This window comes from Zea mays, chromosome 4 (assembly GCF_902167145.1).
Source record: "Zea mays cultivar B73 chromosome 4, Zm-B73-REFERENCE-NAM-5.0, whole genome shotgun sequence".
NCBI lineage: Eukaryota > Viridiplantae > Streptophyta > Magnoliopsida > Poales > Poaceae > Zea > Zea mays.
The window spans coordinates 130688706-130710829 of NC_050099.1; the positions used below are offsets into that span (position 1 = coordinate 130688706).

The 22124-nt window shown below is 44.9% G+C and overlaps 1 protein-coding gene, 2 long non-coding RNA genes and 1 pseudogene across 4 annotated transcripts; all 4 read left to right on the top strand.

The window, feature by feature from the left end:
• The first annotated feature begins 438 nt into the window (after window positions 1-438).
• On the top strand, window positions 439-1032 carry LOC109945553 (uncharacterized). Its single transcript, XR_002268772.1, has 3 exons — window positions 439-592; window positions 685-727; window positions 986-1032. It is a non-coding gene; the product is annotated as an uncharacterized lncRNA (long non-coding RNA).
• A 2643-nt stretch (window positions 1033-3675) lies between these two features.
• Window positions 3676-5588, top strand: LOC100281380 (uncharacterized). 2 transcript variants are annotated; one of them, XM_008678971.4, is made up of 4 exons: window positions 3676-3839; window positions 3976-4225; window positions 4362-4660; window positions 4809-5588. In XM_008678971.4, the coding sequence occupies exons 2-4, from the start codon at window positions 4042-4044 to the stop codon at window positions 5370-5372; spliced, it is 1047 nt and encodes a 348-aa protein (XP_008677193.1). In that variant the 5' UTR covers window positions 3676-3839; window positions 3976-4041; the 3' UTR covers window positions 5373-5588. The 2 variants fall into 2 exon arrangements, with proteins under 2 accessions (XP_008677193.1, NP_001354931.1); NM_001368002.1 differs by having other exon boundaries at window positions 3780-3839; window positions 4028-4225; window positions 4809-5512.
• A 2201-nt stretch (window positions 5589-7789) lies between these two features.
• On the top strand, window positions 7790-8745 carry LOC103653675 (uncharacterized). The gene is made up of 3 exons (XR_565634.2): window positions 7790-7935; window positions 8514-8609; window positions 8687-8745. It is a non-coding gene; the product is annotated as an uncharacterized lncRNA (long non-coding RNA).
• A 2963-nt stretch (window positions 8746-11708) lies between these two features.
• Window positions 11709-20488, top strand: LOC109945806 (putative nuclease HARBI1; annotated as a pseudogene).
• The last annotated feature ends 1636 nt before the right edge of the window (window positions 20489-22124 follow it).

Here is a 22124-nt window from a genome sequence, read left to right on the forward strand (position 1 = left end):
CAGTAGCACATAAGTTTTTCTTGATTATTGGTATATTCAGATCAGTGCTATATTGCTAAGTTTTTTTATTATTGGTATACTCAGATCAACACTTAAAAGAATCACAGACTTAAATCACATTGTAGAGAGTTATATTCAGATCTGCACTTGCTTTTTTCATGCAATGTACTCATAGCAGTAGCACTTAAATCTTTTCAGTGACTCATTCCATGACTTAAATATATATTTTTAGATTACTTCTCGTTTCTTGCTACCTGTTTACGCGCTAGCTGTTTAAGTGCATCTGGTCGACCTTCTTTTTATGAAGTGCTTTTCATTGACTGCTTTTGTGCTACCTGTTTACGCGCTAGCTGTTTAAGTTGCACAGGCGCGAGACAAATGGGGTCATAGCGCCATCGTTTTGTTGTCGCGTGGTCATGATATTCCATCGACGAACATCGACAACTCTGCCACGCACATGAGTATTTGTGTTCAACCTTTAATGGTGGATCTGTTTTTTTAGAAATGTGTCAAGAGAGTTGAGAATGATGATACTGGCCACCAAAACTGCACTGGGTAATATTTTGATTACTGGTCATGCATCGACAAATGTGTAAGTATAAGTACTTAATTCCAGCTTGCACTTCACCATTTGTCATTGTCAAGCTAGAAATAACAAATTTTCTATGAAACATGCCTCTGCAGGTAGCACCAAAGCTCTTTAAGAAGCTCAAATCATTTATGCGATGTGAGGCGACTTTTAACAAAGTGAATCGAATTTTCATACCTTACACCTTTGGAAAGTGTCTAAACTCGTACATCTTGGAATAAAACAACAATTTTTTGTTGACAGCATGTGTGTTTCTTTGGATTGTGCATAAATTTCCTGTACATGAATCTGGTGTCAATCTTGCTCTTTTACGTGCTATTTCGTGAGAAAATATATTATCAAATACTTTTTCTATAAAGAGAATGAACCTGGGTCTTTTTGTTTTGCCATCTTCAGAAGCTCGAGTCGTCCACTGGTGGCTTATCTTCTCTGCCTGGTGAGAGCTTGCACTACCGTCTGGTGTCGTGACCTTGCTGATGCTTGTTCGCCTAGTGAAGAGTTTGGGGCATGTTCAGTTCCCATCAGGCTGGAGCTTTGTAGAGTTAATGAACACGAAGTTGAGTTCAACATGCAATTCCTGCCGTGCTCTTCACTAACCACCACACATGCACATTGACATGATGTAACAAAGAACCGATTTTGTTGGATTTGATTGTGTATTATGTGTTGTAAATATCTGTTTTATATGATTGTCCTGCCACCTGGGCTGCTGTAATTTGATGGATATGGTAATTTTTATGATAAAATATGGACATGGTATAAAGATTCATTTTTAATCTGGCGCCTTACTAATTGCTGTCAGGCTGCCCCAACATAAACTTGTGATATGGTGTTGTGTTTGTTTGCTGCTTTCAAGTTGATCTGCAGTTATGTTTTCAGTAGCTAGCATCTTCAGAGGTTATGGCAACAGAGAGGTCATGGCACTAGGTGGGCGCCGGCTCTCACCAGACGGGGAAGAGAAGCTGATTGAAACTAACCCCTTGTTGCGTGACAAACTACAATTTCCTGGCCCGAAGAATTCTAGGTGGGTTTGAATTGTGGAAATGAACTGCTATAAGGATATTGACATGAAACAAATAGCATGCTGACTGATGCAAGATATTGACGTACTCTCAATTGTGTATTTAGGTATTAAAAAGTAGCTATCTCAAATATTTGTGAACTCAAGTGAATGTCCAGTTTGATAGCTATTACTGATTCTTTTGATGTGTTGTTTGTTTGATAGCTAGATTAAAATAACAAAATTTATGTATGACTAGGTTCACAAATGGATTACGAATTTTTTCTCATAACAATATAACACATATTTGTACATAAGTTATTGTAGTATTATATGTTTCCGTTGCAACGCACGAGCACTCACCTAGTCAATAGTATAAGGAAGCTCTATACAGCCGTCTCACAACTCATTTGTACCGGTATTTTTCAGAACCAGCACTAGTGGCCGTGGCCAGTGAAAATAGAACTTTCTAGTGGCGGTTCCTTTTACTCAACCGCCAGTGAAAATAGATTTCCTCTGATGGTTCTCTTATATCGACCGCCAATGGAAAATATTTTTTTTCAATAGCGGGTTTCTAAACTTAGCCGCCAATGGTGATTTTCTCACCCTTTTTTCCTAATTGTCCACCAAAACCCAAACCATCCACTTTCACTAGCAGTTTTCTTAAGTCAACCGTCAGTGTAAATCTAGTTTTCGCTGGCGGATCCTTACACCATTCGCATGTGGAAAATCGGACGATTTGCACTGACGGTTTATTTAAGCGAAGCGTCGTGCAAATGTGTTTTCTTTCACTATCGCGCGATAATCGAAACCGTCTATAAAAATTAGACCTGCATAGAGGAGTTTTCTACCGGTGAATATTTTATTTTTCATTTAGTTTGCCCGGCCATAATGTTATGCCTTTGTTGGACAATATTACATGGGCATACACACAAAAAAGGCATTTGATAGGAATTCGCACGGGAAATAATGTCCATGGGCTGCAACGTGAAAGACTAATGGAGTGATTGCTCCTGCACGCGGCGAAATATCTTTTTTTTGTGACCGTACCCTAAGGCATATTTTTCATTAGGAGACGCAGCCACGCATTCATCTTATTGTACTTCCCTCTGTATCAAAATAAAATTCGGTTTAGAGAAATGGTGGATTCATCAAGGGAGTGTTTGGTTTGAGGAATCACTCCATCCAAAATGTGGTGGTGCATAATGGGTCCATTCCTCAAATTTGGTGGAATGACCACATTCCTCATATTAGTACTAACTAACTAACTATAAAGAATGAGGTGGTGATGAATTAACTCATTCCATTCAATAAACCAAAAAAAATGAGGAGTGAGAAGATGATGGAGTAGGTCATTCCTCAAACCAAACAGCCTACAAAGTCTTGATAGATGTATTTTATATGTGTGTCTAGGTTTATTATCACTCGTTTGAATATATACATAAAAATAAAGAGCTAAAACGACTACTACCTTGGTTTTCAAATATTTATCGTCCGTTAGTTTGTTTTTGAACTAAAATACGACAAATAAAAGAGAATAGAGCGAGTACTATTTTAGAACGGAGAGATTACTATACAACCTACCTAGGATGCAAAAGTTCAAGTTGAGCAATACAAATACCTCCACTAGTACAATTGACGACGGTGAATATTCATATTCATTGACTCTGGTAGTCTCTGGTACACCTCCGGCAAACCCCCGTTTGTAAGAGAAATCGATGATGCCCTAAGTATATACTGAAATGCTTCCTTCAGATCCTAATACACCTTATAAAAAAAAGATTGGAGGGAGCAAATAACTTGGTAACCATATACCAAAGAAATTTATGAACTACTATTTTCGTTCTCGAATATTTATCGCTAGTTAATTTGTTTTTGAATTAAAACATATTTCCTCCGTTTCGTTTTAGTAGTCGTTGGATAGTATAAAATTAATTATCCAGCGATAACTAAAAAGAAACGGAGAGAGTAATAAATAAAAAACAGCGACAACTAAAAAGAAACGGAGAGAGTAATAAATAAAAAACAATATAAGACTAGCGAAGAGATTCGTTCCCATGGATCCCTCGTGAGCCGTATACTTCAGCACACCGCGCCACGTCTCCTTCCCTCTGCAACTGCAGCACCCAGAGCCGTCTCCTTTTGCTGTATATAAGCCCATCGTCTCCCTCCCAACTCTCTAATCTCCCCCTTAACAACTCCACTCCCGCGGAAAAAAAACCCATATCCCTCCGGCATAAACCCAAAAAGGTTAGCAGCCTCCTCCTACTCGATCTCCCAGATCCGCACTATCTCTGATGCTACCTGCTTCTTTATTACTAGCTGTATCGATCGATCGATCCAGCGTTGTTTAGCTGACGAGTCCTGTTTAATTCTGCGTGTTTAGCTGCAAGCAGTGTGACCAAAAGCAGGCCTGACGGCGATCCTCGGCTCTCTAGCCAGGCAGCAGGAGATGGAGCACGACGTGCACCACCAGCACCAGCAGGCCATGGAGCTGCCGCCGGGGTTCCGATTCCACCCCACCGACGAGGAGCTCATCACGCACTACCTCGCCAGGAAGGCCGCCGACGCCCGCTTCGCCCCGCGCGCCGTCGGCGAGGCCGACCTCAACAAGTGCGAGCCATGGGACCTGCCATGTAAGCATGCACATATATGAGTGCTGAGTGCTAACTGCTATCAGATTTAATTAAGCTAGGTTGGTTTCCTCGCTCCTCCATTAATGACTGACGTCACACGTGCTCGCCATGTACGTACGGTGTGGTGTGTGTGCAGCCCGGGCGACGATGGGCGAGAAGGAGTGGTACTTCTTCTGCGTCAAGGACCGCAAGTACCCGACGGGGCTGAGGACGAACCGGGCCACCGAGTCCGGATACTGGAAGGCGACGGGCAAGGACAGGGAGATCTTCAGGAGCAAGGCCCTCGTCGGCATGAAGAAGACGCTCGTCTTCTACACGGGGAGGGCGCCCAGGGGAGGCAAGACCGGCTGGGTCATGCACGAGTACCGCCTCCACGGCAAGCACGCCAGCAGCAGCCGCCTCATGCCGTCGTCGGTCAGAGCTGGCGCGTCAAAGGTGCCGCCCGCAGTATATAGCTTCAGTTTATTGGTCGATGGAGAGCATATTCTCCAACGACCGAGTGGCGTGTGGATCCGTCTAACCTCGCTTGTTCATCTTTATGCGTCCTCTTGGCCGCATCCATTCCATGGTTGGGTACTCGCAGGACGAGTGGGTGCTGTGCAGGGTGTTCAAGAAGAGCATCGAGCCGCCGCCGTCAGTGGGCAAGAGGTCGTCGGTCGCGTGCACGGGGACGATGGTGGTGGAGGACGTCGTGGGACCGCCGTCCATGTCCATGGAGGACGACCTCACCGCGTGCGCGCTGCCTCCGCTGATGGACGTGTCCGGCGGTGGCGGCGCCAACATGGCGGCGGCGTCCATCGAGCTGCTGGCGCCACCGGCACCACACGTGACCTGCTTCTCCAACGCGCTGGAGGGCCAGTTCTTCCTGAACCCACCCTGCCTCCACCCCTCCACGTCGCCGCTCCGCCTGGCGAGCATGGTGCAGGCGCAGGCGCAGGCGCAGTACGACGGCGACGCGGGCATGGTGCTCCAGCTCCTGCAGGAGGCCGGCGGGTGGTACAGCAAGCTGGGCGAGGGGGAGCGGCTGAGCGGCGGCGCGTCGCAGGACACCGGCGTCACCTCGGAGGTGAACGTGAACCCCGCCGAGATCTCCTCGACGCGGCACCACATAATGGACCCCGAGGCGGCCTCCTTCTGGGGCTTCTGAACTTCCCCCCACATCTTTTTTTTTCCGCGATCGCTAAAAATTGGATTAGAATTAGTCACTGGATTGGAAACTGGGATTGTAATTGTGCCGTTGAATATTACTATATGCAAAATGGGGCAAAAAAAAAACAAAAAGTTGTGAACGAAGTGTGTGTATATATATATATGCGCGCGCGCCTGTGTTCACGGTACTATCCCGCGACAAAATTGTATTTATGATGATAGAATTGTGTTTAAAAAAAAGGGTCCTATTTTGGATCGGAAAAAAAAATTCTGCCGTCATATTGAAACATCTAAACTATTAAAACCTGACGCGGTTTGAAGCGCTGTCCGCGCTTCACGGGATATTCGCCTATCAGCTGCCGACACGTGGACACTGCTCTAGAGTCGCGGACGCGAGACTTCCATCCAATGACGTTGAGTGCTGAGCAGTTCCGTCTCCCTCCCGACCTTCCCTCCCTCCACACCCTCCCTCTCCCGTCACGCCCCTGCCTCCTCCCCCGATCCCTCCCCCGATCTCGCTGTCGAGCCTGCGTCCTCTGCGTCGTTCATGCTAGGTCGGCTCCATCAGCCTTCCTCTCCGCGACGTCCCCAAGATTCAGGCATCTCTGTCCTCCTCTCCTTGCTTCCACCGCCCCTGGTTGGACTCCACCAGCCGCCCCCTCCGCCTGTGCACCCGACGGTGGCCTCCGCGACCGGCCTCTCCTCTTCACCGTCGCCTGCTTGCCTCCTCCGCCAGGAGTGTATTTACGTCGTGGGGAGGAATATGACGCCAGCGGGCTCCTTTGGCGGGGAGGACTGCAGGAATCAAGGGTTGGGGCGAGGACGAGGCGGCGGGTGCCGATGCCGCTCCTGTGGTCTTGCCATGTCCATTTCCTGCCCCCTCCTCAACTGATTTGACCAGAGCTAGGCCACCACTGCCACTCGCATCTGCTCCTCACAACTATTGCGCTCTGAGCGGGGTCCCGACACAGCTTCCTCACGTGCATCGCCTTCCGCACTTCTCTGTCTGCCCACCCGCCTCCTCCTCCTAGGGTTAGGGCTCGCGTCACGGGGGGCCGTGGCGCCCGGTGCAATGCGGAGGCTGTTGGGACTGGCGCTCTGTGCATCGGCCGCCACGCGATCTAGGTGCTGGTGGCGTTCTCCCTGATCGACGCGCTCGCCATGTTATTCTTATTCCTTGAATCGCCCCTTGTGTTTACGTCGCTGCTCGGGGCAGGGGCGGCTGCCGCGGCGTCGCGGAAGCTCGACCTCGATGATGCGGGGCAAGCAATGCTGGCGTGTCTCGTGAAGCACCCGCACAGGGAGGCCCTCTTGGCGGACGCATAGCGGCGACGGGCGCACCGGTTAGTGGGGATCGTCTCTGACCTCGACCTCCACCACCTTAACTCTACACGCCCTGGTTTGCTCCGCAAGGCCTGATATGCTGTTCGGGAAGCCTGGGAAGAGTGGTCTCATGGCTCTCAACTTGGATTTCGATCAAGTCAAGGAGTTTATCAAGGAGCGGTTGGGGATTGAGGTATAGCATCTGCTTGTGTCAAAAAAAACTTGTCCTTGAGACATGCTACATTACTTGATTCTGTTTCCTGTGATTCATTGATTTTTAGGTTGAGATGGGTGGTTGCAAGGCTTAAATCATGACCTTCATCGTCGAGCCATTTGAGCCACATGATCAATAGTACTGCCTTTCGATTATTTTAGAGAGGTTGGGCAACATTATCAGCTTCTCAGAGTGTTGGAGGGATTGAAATAGAGGAGAACTGGGACAAGGTTAAGACTATTTTTCTTCCTACTGAGAAGCCAACGACGTCTGATTCATGTGCTCCTTTGATTGCAACCCATCCATTGGAGGTACTTGTTGCTCTCCTCCTTAGTTCTAACATCAATACCTCCATGTTAACTCATTTCTCACATTGGAGACACTCCTTATTTGCTGATCAGGCACACAGAAAATTTGGTGACTTCATTAAAGGAGTATTTGCTGTCTTCCACGGATTTGGGAAATGTTTATTTGCCTGCTGTAGTGAATTAAGAAATTTTCATGTCACTATATTTTCTTATTTGCCATGTTTATAATAATTATGCTCCATCTCCATACGGATTTCTCATTTCTTGAGATGAATCCGTTCCTTATTTGCTGATCAGGCACACAGAAAATTTGGTGACTTCATTAAAGGAGTATTTGTTGTCTTCCACGGATTTGGGAAATGTTTATTTGCCTGCTGTAGTGAATTAAAAAATTTTCATGTCATTATATTTTCTTATTTGCCATGTTTATAATAATTATGCTCCATCTCCATACAGATTTCTCATTTCTTGAGATGAATCCGTTCGCCATGGTCAACGGGGAGCCATATCCTCTGGACATCAGAGGAGAACTAGATGACACAACAACCTTCAAAAACTTCAAGAAGTGAATCAGATTTCCCAGGGATACCATTTCTTGTTGTCATTGTTGGATTTACTCTTATCAATTGTGCAGGTGGGGAGGTATAGAATTCCCTCTACCTTTTGGAAGAGTACTCAGCCCTACAGAAAGTTTCATCCATGAACTAGATGAGAAGGTATTGATCTCTGGGCTATATTTTTATCTTTGTTTCTTTCCCCGAGGTCTATCACCTATAAAATAATCAGTTTCCATGAGAAATACGGGATCTGCAGTGTATTCTGTTGATGTGTGTTAATTCGCCAACCTTGTTATTTCAGACAAGTGTTTGTTCTTTTGTGCTACTTTGCATGTCCTGTTGATGTTATACCCTGATTTAAGGTTGTTCTTCATTTGCCTTGCGACTGGATTTGAACCTGAGGATGATGTTTGTAGGACCATACATCTCTTGTATTGAAAGTATAAATTAGACATAACCACCTTTTTCTAATGAAAATATGATGCTGCGCTTACCTGTGTTAAATTTAGTAGTTCCCCTTTCACTTAGCTAATAAAAAGTTGCTTTGTTGTGATGCCTTGGCTGGCAAGTTCTTTCATCTTGGTTTACCATTCTATTGTTGATAGTGAGAGTGAGCATGAGGTGCACGTTGATGTACTCAAGCGGTTCAAACTGCTAGCGGAGATCATGTAGAGCTCCTCTCTTCACTTTCACTACCACACACACAAAGAGTTCTCAGTGTCTCCTTTTGTATGCAGGGAGTTTTCCGTAGCGCCGACATGTGAACGATTTATATAGGGACGTCCCTACTACTGCTTTAACACTTCTGGACTATCTACTTGCGGTGTTTGTCAGTTTGGTCATTCTATCTATAAACTGTATGCAATTCTTTTCCTGAGGGTTGAACTAACGTGAACCTCAAATTCCACAGATTGAGATAATCTTGGGAAAGAGTGACAAATTCGACGAGTTGATGGTTGCTGCCACCGACGAGAGGGGAGAAGTTGAAGATGGTGAAGAGCAGGCTTGAAAAAATAGTGCCGACCATCCCTGCAACGCGTGACACGTCCGACGACCCCTGTGGGATCCTTTCGTCTCATGCTGTGGCCCCTTCACCCGCAGCCGCCCCATCAGCCCATCCTCCACAGCTGGCCTGAACGCCGCCTCGATGGCTTCCTGGCTTCCCTGTCCGGCAGCCCCTTGTCTTCCCCGTCCACCTCTTTTACTGATTTGTTTGAAAGGTAACAGTGTGTTGCTCTTTTGCTGTTTTGATTATTCTAACTGAATGTATATAGAAGTTCCCTCTCCGATGCATCCTATACATGTTCCTTCCCCTCCTTGCATGTCTCCCTACTCTTTGCAGTCATAACCATTTTTTCCTATCCCATTCAGTTCATATGAGATAGGAATATGAATTGGTTGGGAGCTTGAATAATTTGGAAACACTGTATTTTTGATAAAACCAGCCCCAACCTGGATGCTGCTCTCAGGATGGTTGAACAAGAAATGGAGCTTTGGAGGATGGTGTGGCTTGTACCATCACAGAAGTAGAATAAATATTTGTGCTTGCCTACACAAAAGTACAATGGTCTGGATTGCTGAAACATCACACAAGTAGAATAAATATATGTGCTTGCCTACACAGGGTGCTGATTTGCTGGAACCATGAATGATGGGTTGCTCCATTAAATCATGTTTTTTGTGGTTTCGGATTCCTAACCTATCATCTGAAAAGGGAAACAATGTGTCTCCTTGTGTCTTGAGTGCTTCCATTTTAACAAGTGATGCAGTAGCCATTGACTTTTTAGAGCATCAGTTCTCTTGTTGTTGGTCACCTCAATTAGTCAGTTTAAGTTTACTGGATGCTACTACTATTTTAATGGTCACCTAAATATATGTGCTTGCATCATGAAATCCTAAACTGGGGATATGTGATGATGAGATATAAGGAGGTGATTTTCTGACTTGTGTGGAGGCACCCAGTGGCCATTGCAGGTGAAATTAACTAAAGGTGGCCATTGCATGGGTATGCGACTCTCCATGTTCAAGTGTCATACAACAGCAGAGGCCTCAAACATTTCTGATTTTTTTGCTATTGAAGAGTACCCATTGCTGCTTGTGATCCCTTAGTTCAGTCAGCATGGTTGTTGGTGATATTGTTTGGAGCTGCAGGTTTTTCAATTGTTCTATAAAACTTTGGACTTCTCATTACCTTTCTGTACTGCCTTGGCCTATTTCTTGGCACTATATATTCTGCTCCTCCATTCAGACTGAAACATATCCTGTTGCTGCTTTCCTTATCAATGCAACGGTGCTTTGCTCCTCCCTTCTCTGCATTCATTATTTTATTTTAATAACATCATCGAATTCTGCTTCTTTTGTGTAGTAAAAAATATGTTGCTTATTTTCTTTATTTTGATTCATTCTAAACATAGTTGATAACAAACTGATCCTGATAAGTCTATGCTTGGTAAAAATAAACAGTTAGAAAATAATGGCAGCATCAAACTTATTTGTTATGGTTAAGTAATACCATTTTTTTTACAAAAACATCTTTTTACCAATCAAACAACTGTGATTGGTGAGTCTTTCCTTCCCTTTTTCAGTGCTACTAAAATGTTTAGTTGCAAAGGGAGGAATGCATGTCTTTTGCTGACACAGTTGCAGCAAATGCTTTCGGTACATGGTCACCACGCACTACTGCTATTTTGGAGTTATGATGTATATATGCTTTGAAAGGGTACTTGTTCATGTCTACACCATCATCATAAATGGTGACACGTACGCCTGGAAGGTACGTGTGCTTTATGTTAAGTGTACATGGTTTTGTCTATTGTACATCTTTTCATGCTATGCTACTTGTCTAGATAAAGATACATGCACCAGATTTATAGTGCATCTTTTATGTCCATAATAGCGAAGTGCAACATTACCAGGATGGTTAAACCTTTTGCTCAATGCACGTTCTTACACTATCACACTAATGTCCATCTACAGGTCAACGTTTGATCATGGTGCTCCATTACTAAGGTGTGCGAGCCAGCGCCTGGCGTTGCCTCCCTTGAAACCTTAGCCTCTGCAACTTGTTCTCAGTGTGCCATTATGGAGTGGATATATACACATGTAGTTACCGCCTAGGCCGATATCTCGTGTACACTGACCACTTGCTGCTAGGCATTCTATCCATAAACTGTTTGGCTGCAAAATTGTGATGTTTAAATAATTGTGTAACCGACATTTGCTGAACAAGACGCGTATTGTACTTCATAAATGCATATTGTTGCTCATGTTTCATGTGGTGTATGCGTCATTGTTCGCTTCGTGGATCTGAATTTCTCGCTTTGACGATACATAGTTCAGTTCGATGTTTCAATATGGCTTAGCAGGATCCTTCTCTATATTTGGTATTGTTACAGCGCCCGATAGGGCGCAACCTTTTCTAGTGTTAATATAAAGATAAGGGATAAGAAGTCCACATGAAACGTTATTTCGTTATGCAGCCATGCCACAACATGATACTAATATAAGGCTGGTGGCAACGCGGGCGGTAGCGCGGGCGAGAGAGAGCCGCTACCGCCCGCGCGTGGGCGAGAGGCGGGCGAGAGAGGGTAGCCGGGTGACGGCGCTCGCGCCCGGCGAGAGCGGGCGGTATCGCCTCGCTCTCGCCCACGCTGGAGCGCCCGCCCGGGCGAGAGGGAGGCGAGAGCGAGGCGAGGCACTGGCGGGGCGAGAGCGCGGGCGAGAGCGACGTGGCGCGATCTGACTGGTCCACGTGTCGCGATCTGATTGGTCCACGTGTGCTAGCCGTTGCAACTAGCCGTTTTTGACCGTTTGGAGTCCAAAAAATTCGAAAATTTTTTGCGAAAAATCACAAATTTCATCCCCAATACCTCTATATATATCCCTACCCGGGTGGAGCTCATTCACACACCATTTCATCTTATTTCTCTCTTCCAAACTCGCCTTTTCTACTCATCTTCACGTCATGTCTTCCTCGAGCACAAACTCAAGTGAAGGAGCCGAAGGGGCAATGTGCAATGCATTGCAAGCAGCCATGGAGGAGGCTATGCTCAACCTCAATGAAGAGTCGTCGAGCCGGCCCAAGCGTCGTCGACGCTACATCAATCGTGATCGTGAGTCTGCCCATGATCGGCTTCATCAAGACTACTTCGCCGATGACTGTGTGTATCCTCCAAATTACTTTCGGCGCAGGTATCGCATGAGGCGACAACTTTTTTTGAGTATTATGCTTAGATTAGGTGAATACTCTCCGTATTTCACCCAAAGAGAAGATGCTCTGGGTCGACTCGGGCTCTCTCCCCTACAAAAGTGCACCGCAGCTCTGCGCTTGTTAGCCTATGGATGCGCTGCAGATTCGATAGATGAGTACTTAAAGCTAGCTAGATCAACTGCATTAGAGTGTCTCTAGAAGTTTTGTGAGGGTATCATTCATTGTTATGGGGAGGAGTTCTGTCGTCGACCAAATGTCGCGGATATTCAGCGTCTACTAGCAAAAGCAGAAGAGCGTGGCTTTCCAGGCATGCTAGGAAGTATCGATTGTATGCATTGGCAATGGAGGAATTGTCCGGTCGCCCATGCCGGTCAATTCACAAGGGGGGATATCAAACATCCCATCATCATCTTAGAAGTTGTTGCATCGTATGATCGGTGGATCTGGCATGCTTTTTTTGGGGTGGCCGGGTCCAACAATGACATTAACGTACTGAATCAGTCGCCATTATTCAAAGATGTCCTTCAAGGTCAAGCACCCATAGTGAACTTCATGGTTAATGGACATGAACACAATATGGGTGTTGGGGACTTGTTCTCAAATGCTATGAATCAAGAACAAGGCAACATAAAATGTTAAATATCAAAAGCCCTTCATCCTTCAAATCATTATTTCCCTTCGGATATAACGAATTTAGGACGAAGGTCATGAAGGACATACCTTCATGATCATGATAAAAAATGGAGAACATTCAAACAAAATACAGAAAGTAACATAATTTCTGTAAACATTATTATTAATCTATTTCTATTTGTATTACTTGTGTAAACAAAGATAAATTACAAATGTACCTTCGGCTTGAAGGAAAGAAAATATAGACATGGCGCAAAAGTAAATGCCAAGTCAGCGTGAACAGTACGGGAATACTGTTCACCTATTTATAGGCACGGGTCGCAGCCCATGCAAGATTACATTAATGCCCTTTACATTTATCAATAACTCTATAGTAGTTCTTCGAGGTCTAATCTGGCTTTTCATCTTTAAGTCGGTTTCCCTTTCTGCCGTTATGTCGAAGCTCTTCTGCGCATAGCTTCGTGATCGTCGTGATTGCCGGCTCAGTTAAGCTTCGTCTTAACCATGCTTTTGTATACTCGCAACTTGACTTCGAAGGTACCTGTTCACATATTTCTTTTGGAGAACATAGTCAATTACGTTTTTGAGGACCTTCGGAAGCCGAAGGCCCCCAACAGTAGCCCCTCGCAATATTAATTTGCTGTAAAGATAAATTTATATTGCGAAATGGACAAAGGCTATGAGACGAAGGTCCGAAAAAACACCTTCCTTTTGCTAGAATAGCAACAGTCATTGACAAGCGGGACCCTCCAGTTTCCGATATAATGGGTGTATAAATAGGGCTCGCCACAATTTATTTGGCACGCTCGCTTGCCATCTGTTTTGCCTGCTCAAATAGCTTTCTGCCCACAAATATTTGGTTGCCTCCCTAGTTTTAAGCTTCGGAAGCGAGAGGCAGGAATTCCGAAGGGATGTCTGAGGAGAAGAAGGTTGCTACCGAGATGAAGCTGAGCCTTTCTGAGGAGAAAAATCTGGGCTTCATTGAATCAATAGCAAAAACAAATACAGAGAAAATTACTAGGGAGATTTTGGAAGGCTTATCTGAAGATACTGGTGAAAGTGATAGTTATGATGCAGACAGTGGGGGTGAGGATTCCGAAGATCGACCATGGCGACCAAGCCATTCAGTCTTCGGAAAATCAACTATTAGGCAAAGTCACCTTGAAAACATGAGGGGGAGATATTTTCGAGATATGTCCATCGTGAGGGCAGATGACGGAGAGAGAACTGTGCCGACTCCCGAAGATAATGAAGTCGTTATCTTCCGAAGCTTTTTTAAAGCTGGGCTACGATTCCCTATAAGCAGGTTTGTGGTAGAAGTTCTGAAAATATATCAGGTTTACCTTCATCAACTTACCCCTGAAGCAATAATAAGAATGGGAATCTTCGTCTGGGCTGTGAAGAGCCAGGGCCTAGAGCCAAGTGCGAAAAGCTTTTGCAATATACATGAATTATTATATGAAACGAAACCCTGGGGTAAGGAGCAATATCATAACAACTTTGGTTGCTACAGCTTCGGTGCTCGCTCTGGATCAAGCTGTCCTGTGCCCACCTTTCGGAAGAGATGGCCCGGAGAATGGATGAAAGAATGGTTCTATGTAAAAAATGATTTGAAGGTTTGAGAAGATATTAATGATGTCATCATGTGCCCCATCTGGCAGCGCTTCGGGCTCCGGAAACCGAAGGTAGAAATGGATGAAGTAGCCGAAGAATGCCAACGGGCCTTCGGCGTAGTCTGCTCTTTTATTGGGACAAGGGATTTAATACAAGAACACATTGCCTTCAGAGTGTGGCCTCTTGCAGATAATTGGGAAATGCCGAAAGAAACTGTTAAAGAAACTAACGAAGGTGGACTAGTCAGGCTAAAGTATACATTCAAGTACGGAGACAAGTTTGTTGAACCAGATGATGATTGGTTAAAGAGCATTGAGACTGTAAGTGATGAATTGCTTGGGGTATATTCGAAGGCCGAAGACACTGCATTGTCAGCGGCCTTCGGAGGCCGAAGAAAGAAAAGACTCAACCGAGTGTTTGATGCAGTCGGGTTTGTCTACCCCGACTATCGCTATCCAGTGCAGGGGCAAAAAAGAAAAGACACAACTTCTGCGAAAGAAACAGCTGCAGCTGCTCCTAGCGAGCCAGCGCCGAAGAGAAAAAGGGTAAAGGTTCTCACACACCGGCCACGCTATATTGAACCAGCCACGGTGCCTGAGTTCACCGGTGAGACCTCTTCGGCCACCGAAGCTAAAGAACCAACCCTGTTGTCAGAAGTCGAAGAGTTGGCCGAAGTGCCAGCAACAGGAAAATTGGAAGAACCAAAGACTCTGCTGCCAGAAATCAAAGGGCTGGCCGAAGTGCCAGCAATAGAGAAGATGGAAGAACCAGGGACTGAAAAAGCAAAAACATCAAAGGTTTTAAGTCCTTCAGCAAAGATTGAGACATGAAAAAGCCAGAAAGGTCCAACCGTAACCCCAAAAAGAAAAAAGAATGGTTAATGTATTAGATGTTTTAGAAACAATTAAATCTTCGAGCATAACTCCAAAGAAAACTGTTGAAACTTCTGAAGTGTCTACTGAAGCCATTGGTACTGAAGCTTCGAAGCAACAATTTGAAACTGAAGCTGGACCTTCAGAGGCAGCCAAGGTAAAACCTTTTGAAACCGAAGAAACGAACATTGCAGAGGCAACCGAAGAAATAAAAATATCAGAACCAATTTTGGTTGAAGAAACTGACACTGGTGCCCCCGAAGCACCTTCCAAAATATACGATTATATTGTACGGCACGCTTCGGGGAAGAAATTGTCCGAAGAAGAAATTTTTGAAGCTAATCACTATGCCAGAGAATTGAAATATCCGAAGGGGGCACTAGTGTTCAATGGGACAGACGAAGATGACTTCCTATACTGCCTCCCGGACAACAAAGAATTATCCGTCTGTCGGGAGATGGGTAGAAGCATGGGGTTTCCGAAGCTTGAAGCTGGATTATGCGCTATGACGAAGGAGGATCTTGCGGATAGCCTTGCATATAATAGCCTTAAGGTATGAGAACTGCGTGTTTGGAAATTTTATAATTTGCAACTCATTCTTTTATTCTTATACCGACTCTTTTACATGCAGGGTTTAATACTAAGCAACGCGTTAAGGGCGCAAAAGAATGCCGAAGACGAGAGCTATGAAATTGCTTTCAACAACCTACGATCAGAGGTTATTAAACTGAGAAACGAAGCTCTGGAAAAGGATATAATTCTGGTTACATTGGTGGACAAGATAAAATAAGACGAAGCTTCCTCAAAGGCCCAGGCTGAAACCCAAAAGCGCGAAATTAAAGATCTCCAGAAACAGCTAGCTAGAGCTAAAGAAGAACGTATATTTGAAGAGACAAAACGAGAGCTTAGTGATCAATGGGCCGATCATTTGGAAATAAATGTTAAAGAGCTTCGTGCATCCTAGAGAAAATGCTATGTTGAATCCATAGAATGTGTTAAGAAGATAAAATCCAGCTTCGCTAGCGTTGGCGCATTTTCTAGCGAAGAGAATTTCTCAAGGGGCAATCCTGAAGGTCCGATTAAATGGATCAGTGACGAAGCAGAGGCCTTCGAGGAAATCCTGAATAGCCGCGGTGACATCTGCGCTTTTTCGGGTGCTAGAGGAATTGCTGCTGTCTTGGAGAGGAAAGGTTGCGAGCATGTAAAATCCTTAGCGCAGTCCGAAGCTACCTTGTCCTCTGAAGACATTAAAGACCCCTCAGCCGAAGCAAGCATGGTCGGCGGAAAATTCTTCACCGATATCTGGGACAACGGCGGCCGAGAAATGGCACAAGAAATTATTCAAAAGAGTGAAAAAGGCATCCACGATGCTAGAAAAGTAGCAGAAGCTGCCGAGAAAAGTACAGAGCCCGAAGGGCAAATAGGTATTAATTAGTGGTTTTTTATTATGTTGTAATTTTTAATTCCAGACTTTGTTCGCGGTTTGTAATAGTAATATAGCCGTATCTTCTCTTCCCTTAGAACCTGCTGAGGCATCTCCGGGCCCCCACCCGAAGGGGGACGATGAAATTAGAAAAATGGCCGAAGCCATTATGGACAAGGTTGTCGACCAACTATTGAATGAAGCTGCAGAAATAGTGCTTAAGGAGGATTGAATGCTATTGTAGAAACATTTGGAACGTAATCATGTGTAATATATTGTAACTTTGAATGTAATATATAATCTATTTATAGTTTGATTCTTTACGATGCATGAAATTTTGCATACATACCATTTTTTGAGCCTTCGGCGAAAAAACACCTTCCCTTCTTTTCATGCTTCGTGAAGAAAATCTTTTCTATATCACAAGAATTTGCTTACTTCTCTGATGAAGAGTATCCAAGCTTCGTGAAATATTCTCCGAAGCTATAAAAAAGTTTTGTGTTGCCTCTCTAATGAGGCTATACTTCGTCTCGATTTGTCTTGTGCCTTAGTACGATTTTGTCTTTTCCAGAATATCCTCCGAAGACCAACATTGTATCCCCTTCTTGTTCCACATGCGATATGTTGTATGATGCTTATGTTATGCAGAATGATGTGATGATGTTATGTTATGCAAAATGATATTTGTGCCGCAGATACTTATCCCTGTAATAGAGCACACACACTTTTTATATCAGCGCTGACTTTTCGCTGTAAGCCTCCCTTAGGAGCTTCTTCGCCTTTTACTTTCAGCGGAATCAGCGTTTATGTTTTGCTGTAAGCCTCCCTTAGGAGCTTCTTCGCTTTTTACTTTCAGCGGAATCAGCGTTTATTTTTCGCTGTAAGCCTCCCTTAGGAGCTTCTTCGCCTTTTACTTTCGGCGGAATCAGCGCTGACTTTTCGCTGTAGTTTCAGAAAACTTACACTGCGCTCCCTTAGGAACGACTTTTTTCTGTTTCGAAGAATTTGTACTGTATCCGTTAGAACAAATGTTTGATAATACAAAGGTCCTTCATGCCACCATAAATTCGTATGCTTCGGCAAGTCAAGACTATGGAAAAGACATATTTTTATTATGGTAAAAGACGAAAGTGTTACAAAAAGTTGAAAAACGATAAAAGATACTTAAACTCCTGATAATTGTTCCTTGTTAACAAAAAGGTAATACTGAATGCGAAAATGGAAAAGAACTGCTGTTGAGGTAGGATATTTATCAACAAATGTGCTTCGACTCTGGCACAGTACTGTTGACTGTGCGAGCTTCGGACTCCTCTCTGAAATCCCTCTGAAGGTGATTGTGCTGACTCCCTTCTGGCTGCTGCCCTCGCTGCGTCGGCGGTGGTGGTGGAGGCTGCTGCCAAGATGCTTGGGGTTGGCTTGCCGAAGCAACAGAAGCTGCAGGGTGGTTGCCTACGTATTCTGGAATATAAGGCGAATGATATATACGAAGCATTATGCATGACCTGCTTCGGCTGACTTTGTTGCGCAGCTGCTTCTGCTATCTCTTTCTGCTTCTGGATGGTAACGTGACACATCCTGGTGGTATGACCCTTGTCTTCACCACAGAATAGGCAATAAATTTTTCTTGGCTGATCTCCAAACCTTCCCCCGAAGCCCCTGGCGCCTCTGCCCCTTGGCGCTGGCGGTCGAAAAGAACTTTGCTGCTGGCCCGAAGCTTGTGAAGAGTATTGTGGCCTTTGCTGCTAACTCCCTCGATCATCAGTTTGAGCAGAGTTATGAATTGACATAACGTGCCTCGGGTGAAATCTTCCTCCGAAGCCCCTTGTCATTTCAGAGAACCTGAATGCTTCCTCCCTTCTTTGGCGGAAGTCATTGTCAGCTCGAATGTATTCGTCCATCTTCTGGAGCAGCTTCTCCAACGTTTGTGGTGGCTTCCTGGCAAAGTACTGCGCTGAAGGTCCCAGCCGAAGCCCCTTAATCATGGCCTCAATGACAATTTCATTGGGCACTGTTGGCGCCTGTGCTCTCAAACGCAGAAACCTTCGAACATACGCCTGAAGGTATTCTTCGTGGTTCTGGGTACACTGAAATAAAGCTTGAGCAATGACTGGCTTCGTCTGAAACCCTTGGAAGCTAGTTATCAGCATATCCTTCAACTTCTGCCAAGAAGTGATTGTCCCTGGCCGAAGAGAAGAGTACCAGGTCTGAGCAACGCTCTTGACGGCCATGACAAAAGATTTTGCCATGACTGCAGTATTGCCACCATACGAAGATATGGTTGCTTCATAGCTCATCAAGAATTGCTTCGGGTCTGTATGACCGTCATACATGGGGAGCTGGGGTGGCTTGTAAGACTGGGGCCATGGTGTAGCCTGCAATTCTGTTGAGAGAGGAGAAGCATCATCGAAAGCAAAGTTTCCATGATGGAAATCTTCATACCAGTCGTCCTCATTGTGGAAGCCTTCCTGATGGAGCTCTCTGCGTGGAGGCCTTCGGCTCTGATCATCTTGAACAAGATGACGAACCTCTTCAGAAGCTTCGTCTATCTGTCTCTGAAGGTCAGCTAGATGAGCCATTTTCTCCTTCTTGCGCTGCACCTGTTGCTGAAGGATCTCCAGGTTTTGGATCTCCTGATCCAAGTCATCCTCCGGAGGTGTTGGACTAACAACCTTCCTCTTCTGGCTTCGGGCCTCTCTAAGAGAAAGGACGTCCTGATTGGGATCCAGCGGCTGTAAAGTACCAGCCCCTGTCTCTGAAGCTTTTTTCGGCGGCATGACGAAGGTGATGCTTGCCGAAAGTGTTCAAGACTCAAAAAATGGAAGTGAGTTCACTGGAGGTGGGCACCAATGTTGGGGACTTGTTCTCAAATGCTATGAATCAAGAACAAGGCAACATAAAATGTTAAATATCAAAAGCCCTTCGTCCTTCAAATCATTATTTCCTTTTGGATATAACGAATTTAGGACGAAGGTCATGAAGGACATACCTTCATGATCATGATAAAAAATGGAGAACATTCAAACAAAATACAGAAAGTAACATAATTTCTGTAAACATTATTATTAATCTATTTCTATTTGTATTACTTGTGTAAACAAAGATAAATTACAAATGTACCTTCGGCTTGAAGGAAAGAAAATATAGACGTGGCGCAAAAAGTAAATGCCAAGTCAGCGTGAACAGTACGGGAATACTGTTCACCTATTTATAGGCACGGGTCGCAGCCCATGCAAGATTACATTAATGCCCTTTACATTTATCAATAACTCTATAGTAGTTCTTCGAGGTCTAATCTGGCTTTTCATCTTTAAGTCGGTTTCCCTTTCCGCCGTTATGTCGAAGCTCTTCTGCGCATAGCTTCGTGATCGTCGTGATTGCCGGCTCAGTTAAGCTTCGTCTTAACCATGCTTTTGTATACTCGCAACTTGACTTCGAAGGTACCTGTTCACATATTTCTTTTGGAGAACATAGTTAATTACGTGTTTGAGGACCTTCGGAAGCCGAAGGCCCCCAACAATGGGATACTATCTTGCCGACGACATCTACCCTTCCTGGCCGGTGTTCATCAAGGGTATTCCGCTTCCACAAAGTGAGAAACATCAGTTATTCACAAATGCTCAAGCAGCATGGCACAAAGATGTTGAGTGCGCTTTTGGAGTGTTGAAATCTCGGTTCAACATTATAGCAGTTCCTGGACGTTCTTACTCTCAACGTACTCTTGGTTTGATCATGCGTGCATGTGTCATTTTGCACAATATGATCATCGATGACGAGCGTGATGCCGATTTAGACGAGACATATGAGACAGTTGATTCTACAGTCGGCCCGTCGATCTACTACAATGCAACCCCGAGCCTAGCAGCTAGGATTCAAATAGACAACGAGATGACGGACACATCGATGTATACACAACTACTAAATGATTTGGTTGAACATGTATGGGGACATAATAATCATTAGATTTATGTAATTTTCTATTAATTATTATGTATTTTTAAATCGTCATGTAATTTTATTTTAATTATTACGCAATTTGTAATTTTTAATTCAATAAAAAATATTATGTTGTGTGTTTTCTGAGCGTTGAAATAAATCCGCGTGAATTACTTAATTCTGAAATAGAAAAGCTGATGTGGCTATAGCCTGAGGCTGTAGCCTGCTGCAGCCTGTGCACTGGAGCAGCAGAGGCGAGAGTGGATGCGAGAGCTGATATGGCAGGAGCGAGAGGGAGGCTGTGCACTGGACTCAGCCTAAAGAAGACATCAATACGTAGCAATCACACGGAAACCAACAAAAAGAAAGGAAAGCATATTTTCCTAGCAAAATATAGGCATTTCGTCGAGAAATTAAAACAGCCTCGGTGTGAAAAAAAAAAATAACCGAGCCTTTTTAATCTTCTTGCCTAGTGCCTCTCCCCATCTCGGCTCTTTGCGAAACAGCGTGCTCCTCCCTTTGAAAGAGGAACAGAGACAAGTGAGATCACCTTAAACCTAAAAGCTTGACTTATAGTTACGCTAGGCTAATTACCCCTCCCCTAGTATGGTTTGGTGGAGCCTGAGCGATCAGCCCCCTCTGCTCTCTACACCCTTTTGTCCCATGCCGTAGTGCACTTCCACTTGGCTCCCATGCCAAGGCGGAGGAAGGTGTGTGTGGGTGTGGCCCCTGCATCGGCATCGCTCGCTCGATCGGTGGCGCCACGACACGCCATCACTCCCCACCCTCCGCCGCTGCCATCTGATCGATGATGAGCCAGTTGGTTCACCTGTTTTATTGATAAATGTATATTATTAAAAAAAAACAATCTTGTGCCGCCATGGCCGAGTCACGCGAGGACAGGTGCGCTCGCTTCTAGATCCTCTCTCATCATTACATAATTAATCAGGGCGTGGGGCACAGGAGGAGCCAAATATCTTAGCATTATCCCCTCGCCTTTGTTTAACCTGTCTCCTATCTCTGGACATCTATCTGTCTCTCTTCTCCCTCCGGCCTCCATTCCAATCCCAGCTGTCGACTCGGCTGGAGTTTCAGATGAAGACGCGTGCATGCGCGAACGGATTCAGTTACCATCTGATTGATTACCCGCACCATTCTATCCTGAATCATCGCGTACGTTAATTTTAGTTGAGCGGTTGTTTAGTTGACTGTACGAAAGGAACGATGACTGCGCTAGAAATGGCCATAGCTGGTCGGTCAGCCTCGCGTGGGATTGGATGTGTGAGTGCAGTAAACCAATCATGTGCTTAGTATCTTCCTCCTCCTTTTCGTTTTAACTACTACTATGTCCTTTTGCAGTGGAGCGCGTACGTATGTTCGGCGATTTGTACTTATGTACTAACTACGATTAACTGCATGTGTACGCAGGTCAGGCCGCCCGATTGGAGCACATGATTGAATGATTGATTGTTCAGCTCATGCATGATTGCCAAAGCTGAGAGCTGAAGCTGACGTGTGTGGTCCTGTGACAGATGCAGAGAACCACTCGTCGTCTGATTGGACTTGTGTCACCTGCAGGTGTAAAATCGCCAGAACAGAACAAGAAGGCAGCCACCAGCGCAGCGCAGCGCACGCTGCTGCCTTTCTTCTTCTCATTCCACGA

Bases quoted from the DNA above. Each gene is read 5' to 3' on its own strand.
- LOC100281380 (XM_008678971.4), top strand. From the start codon at position 4,042: ATGGAGCACGACGTGCACCACCAGCACCAGCAGGCCATGGAGCTGCCG. The intron at 4,226-4,361 runs GTAAGCATGCAC...GTGTGTGTGCAG, and splicing joins CGAGCCATGGGACCTGCCAT to CCCGGGCGACGATGGGCGAG. The intron at 4,661-4,808 runs GTGCCGCCCGCA...GGGTACTCGCAG, and splicing joins TCAGAGCTGGCGCGTCAAAG to GACGAGTGGGTGCTGTGCAG.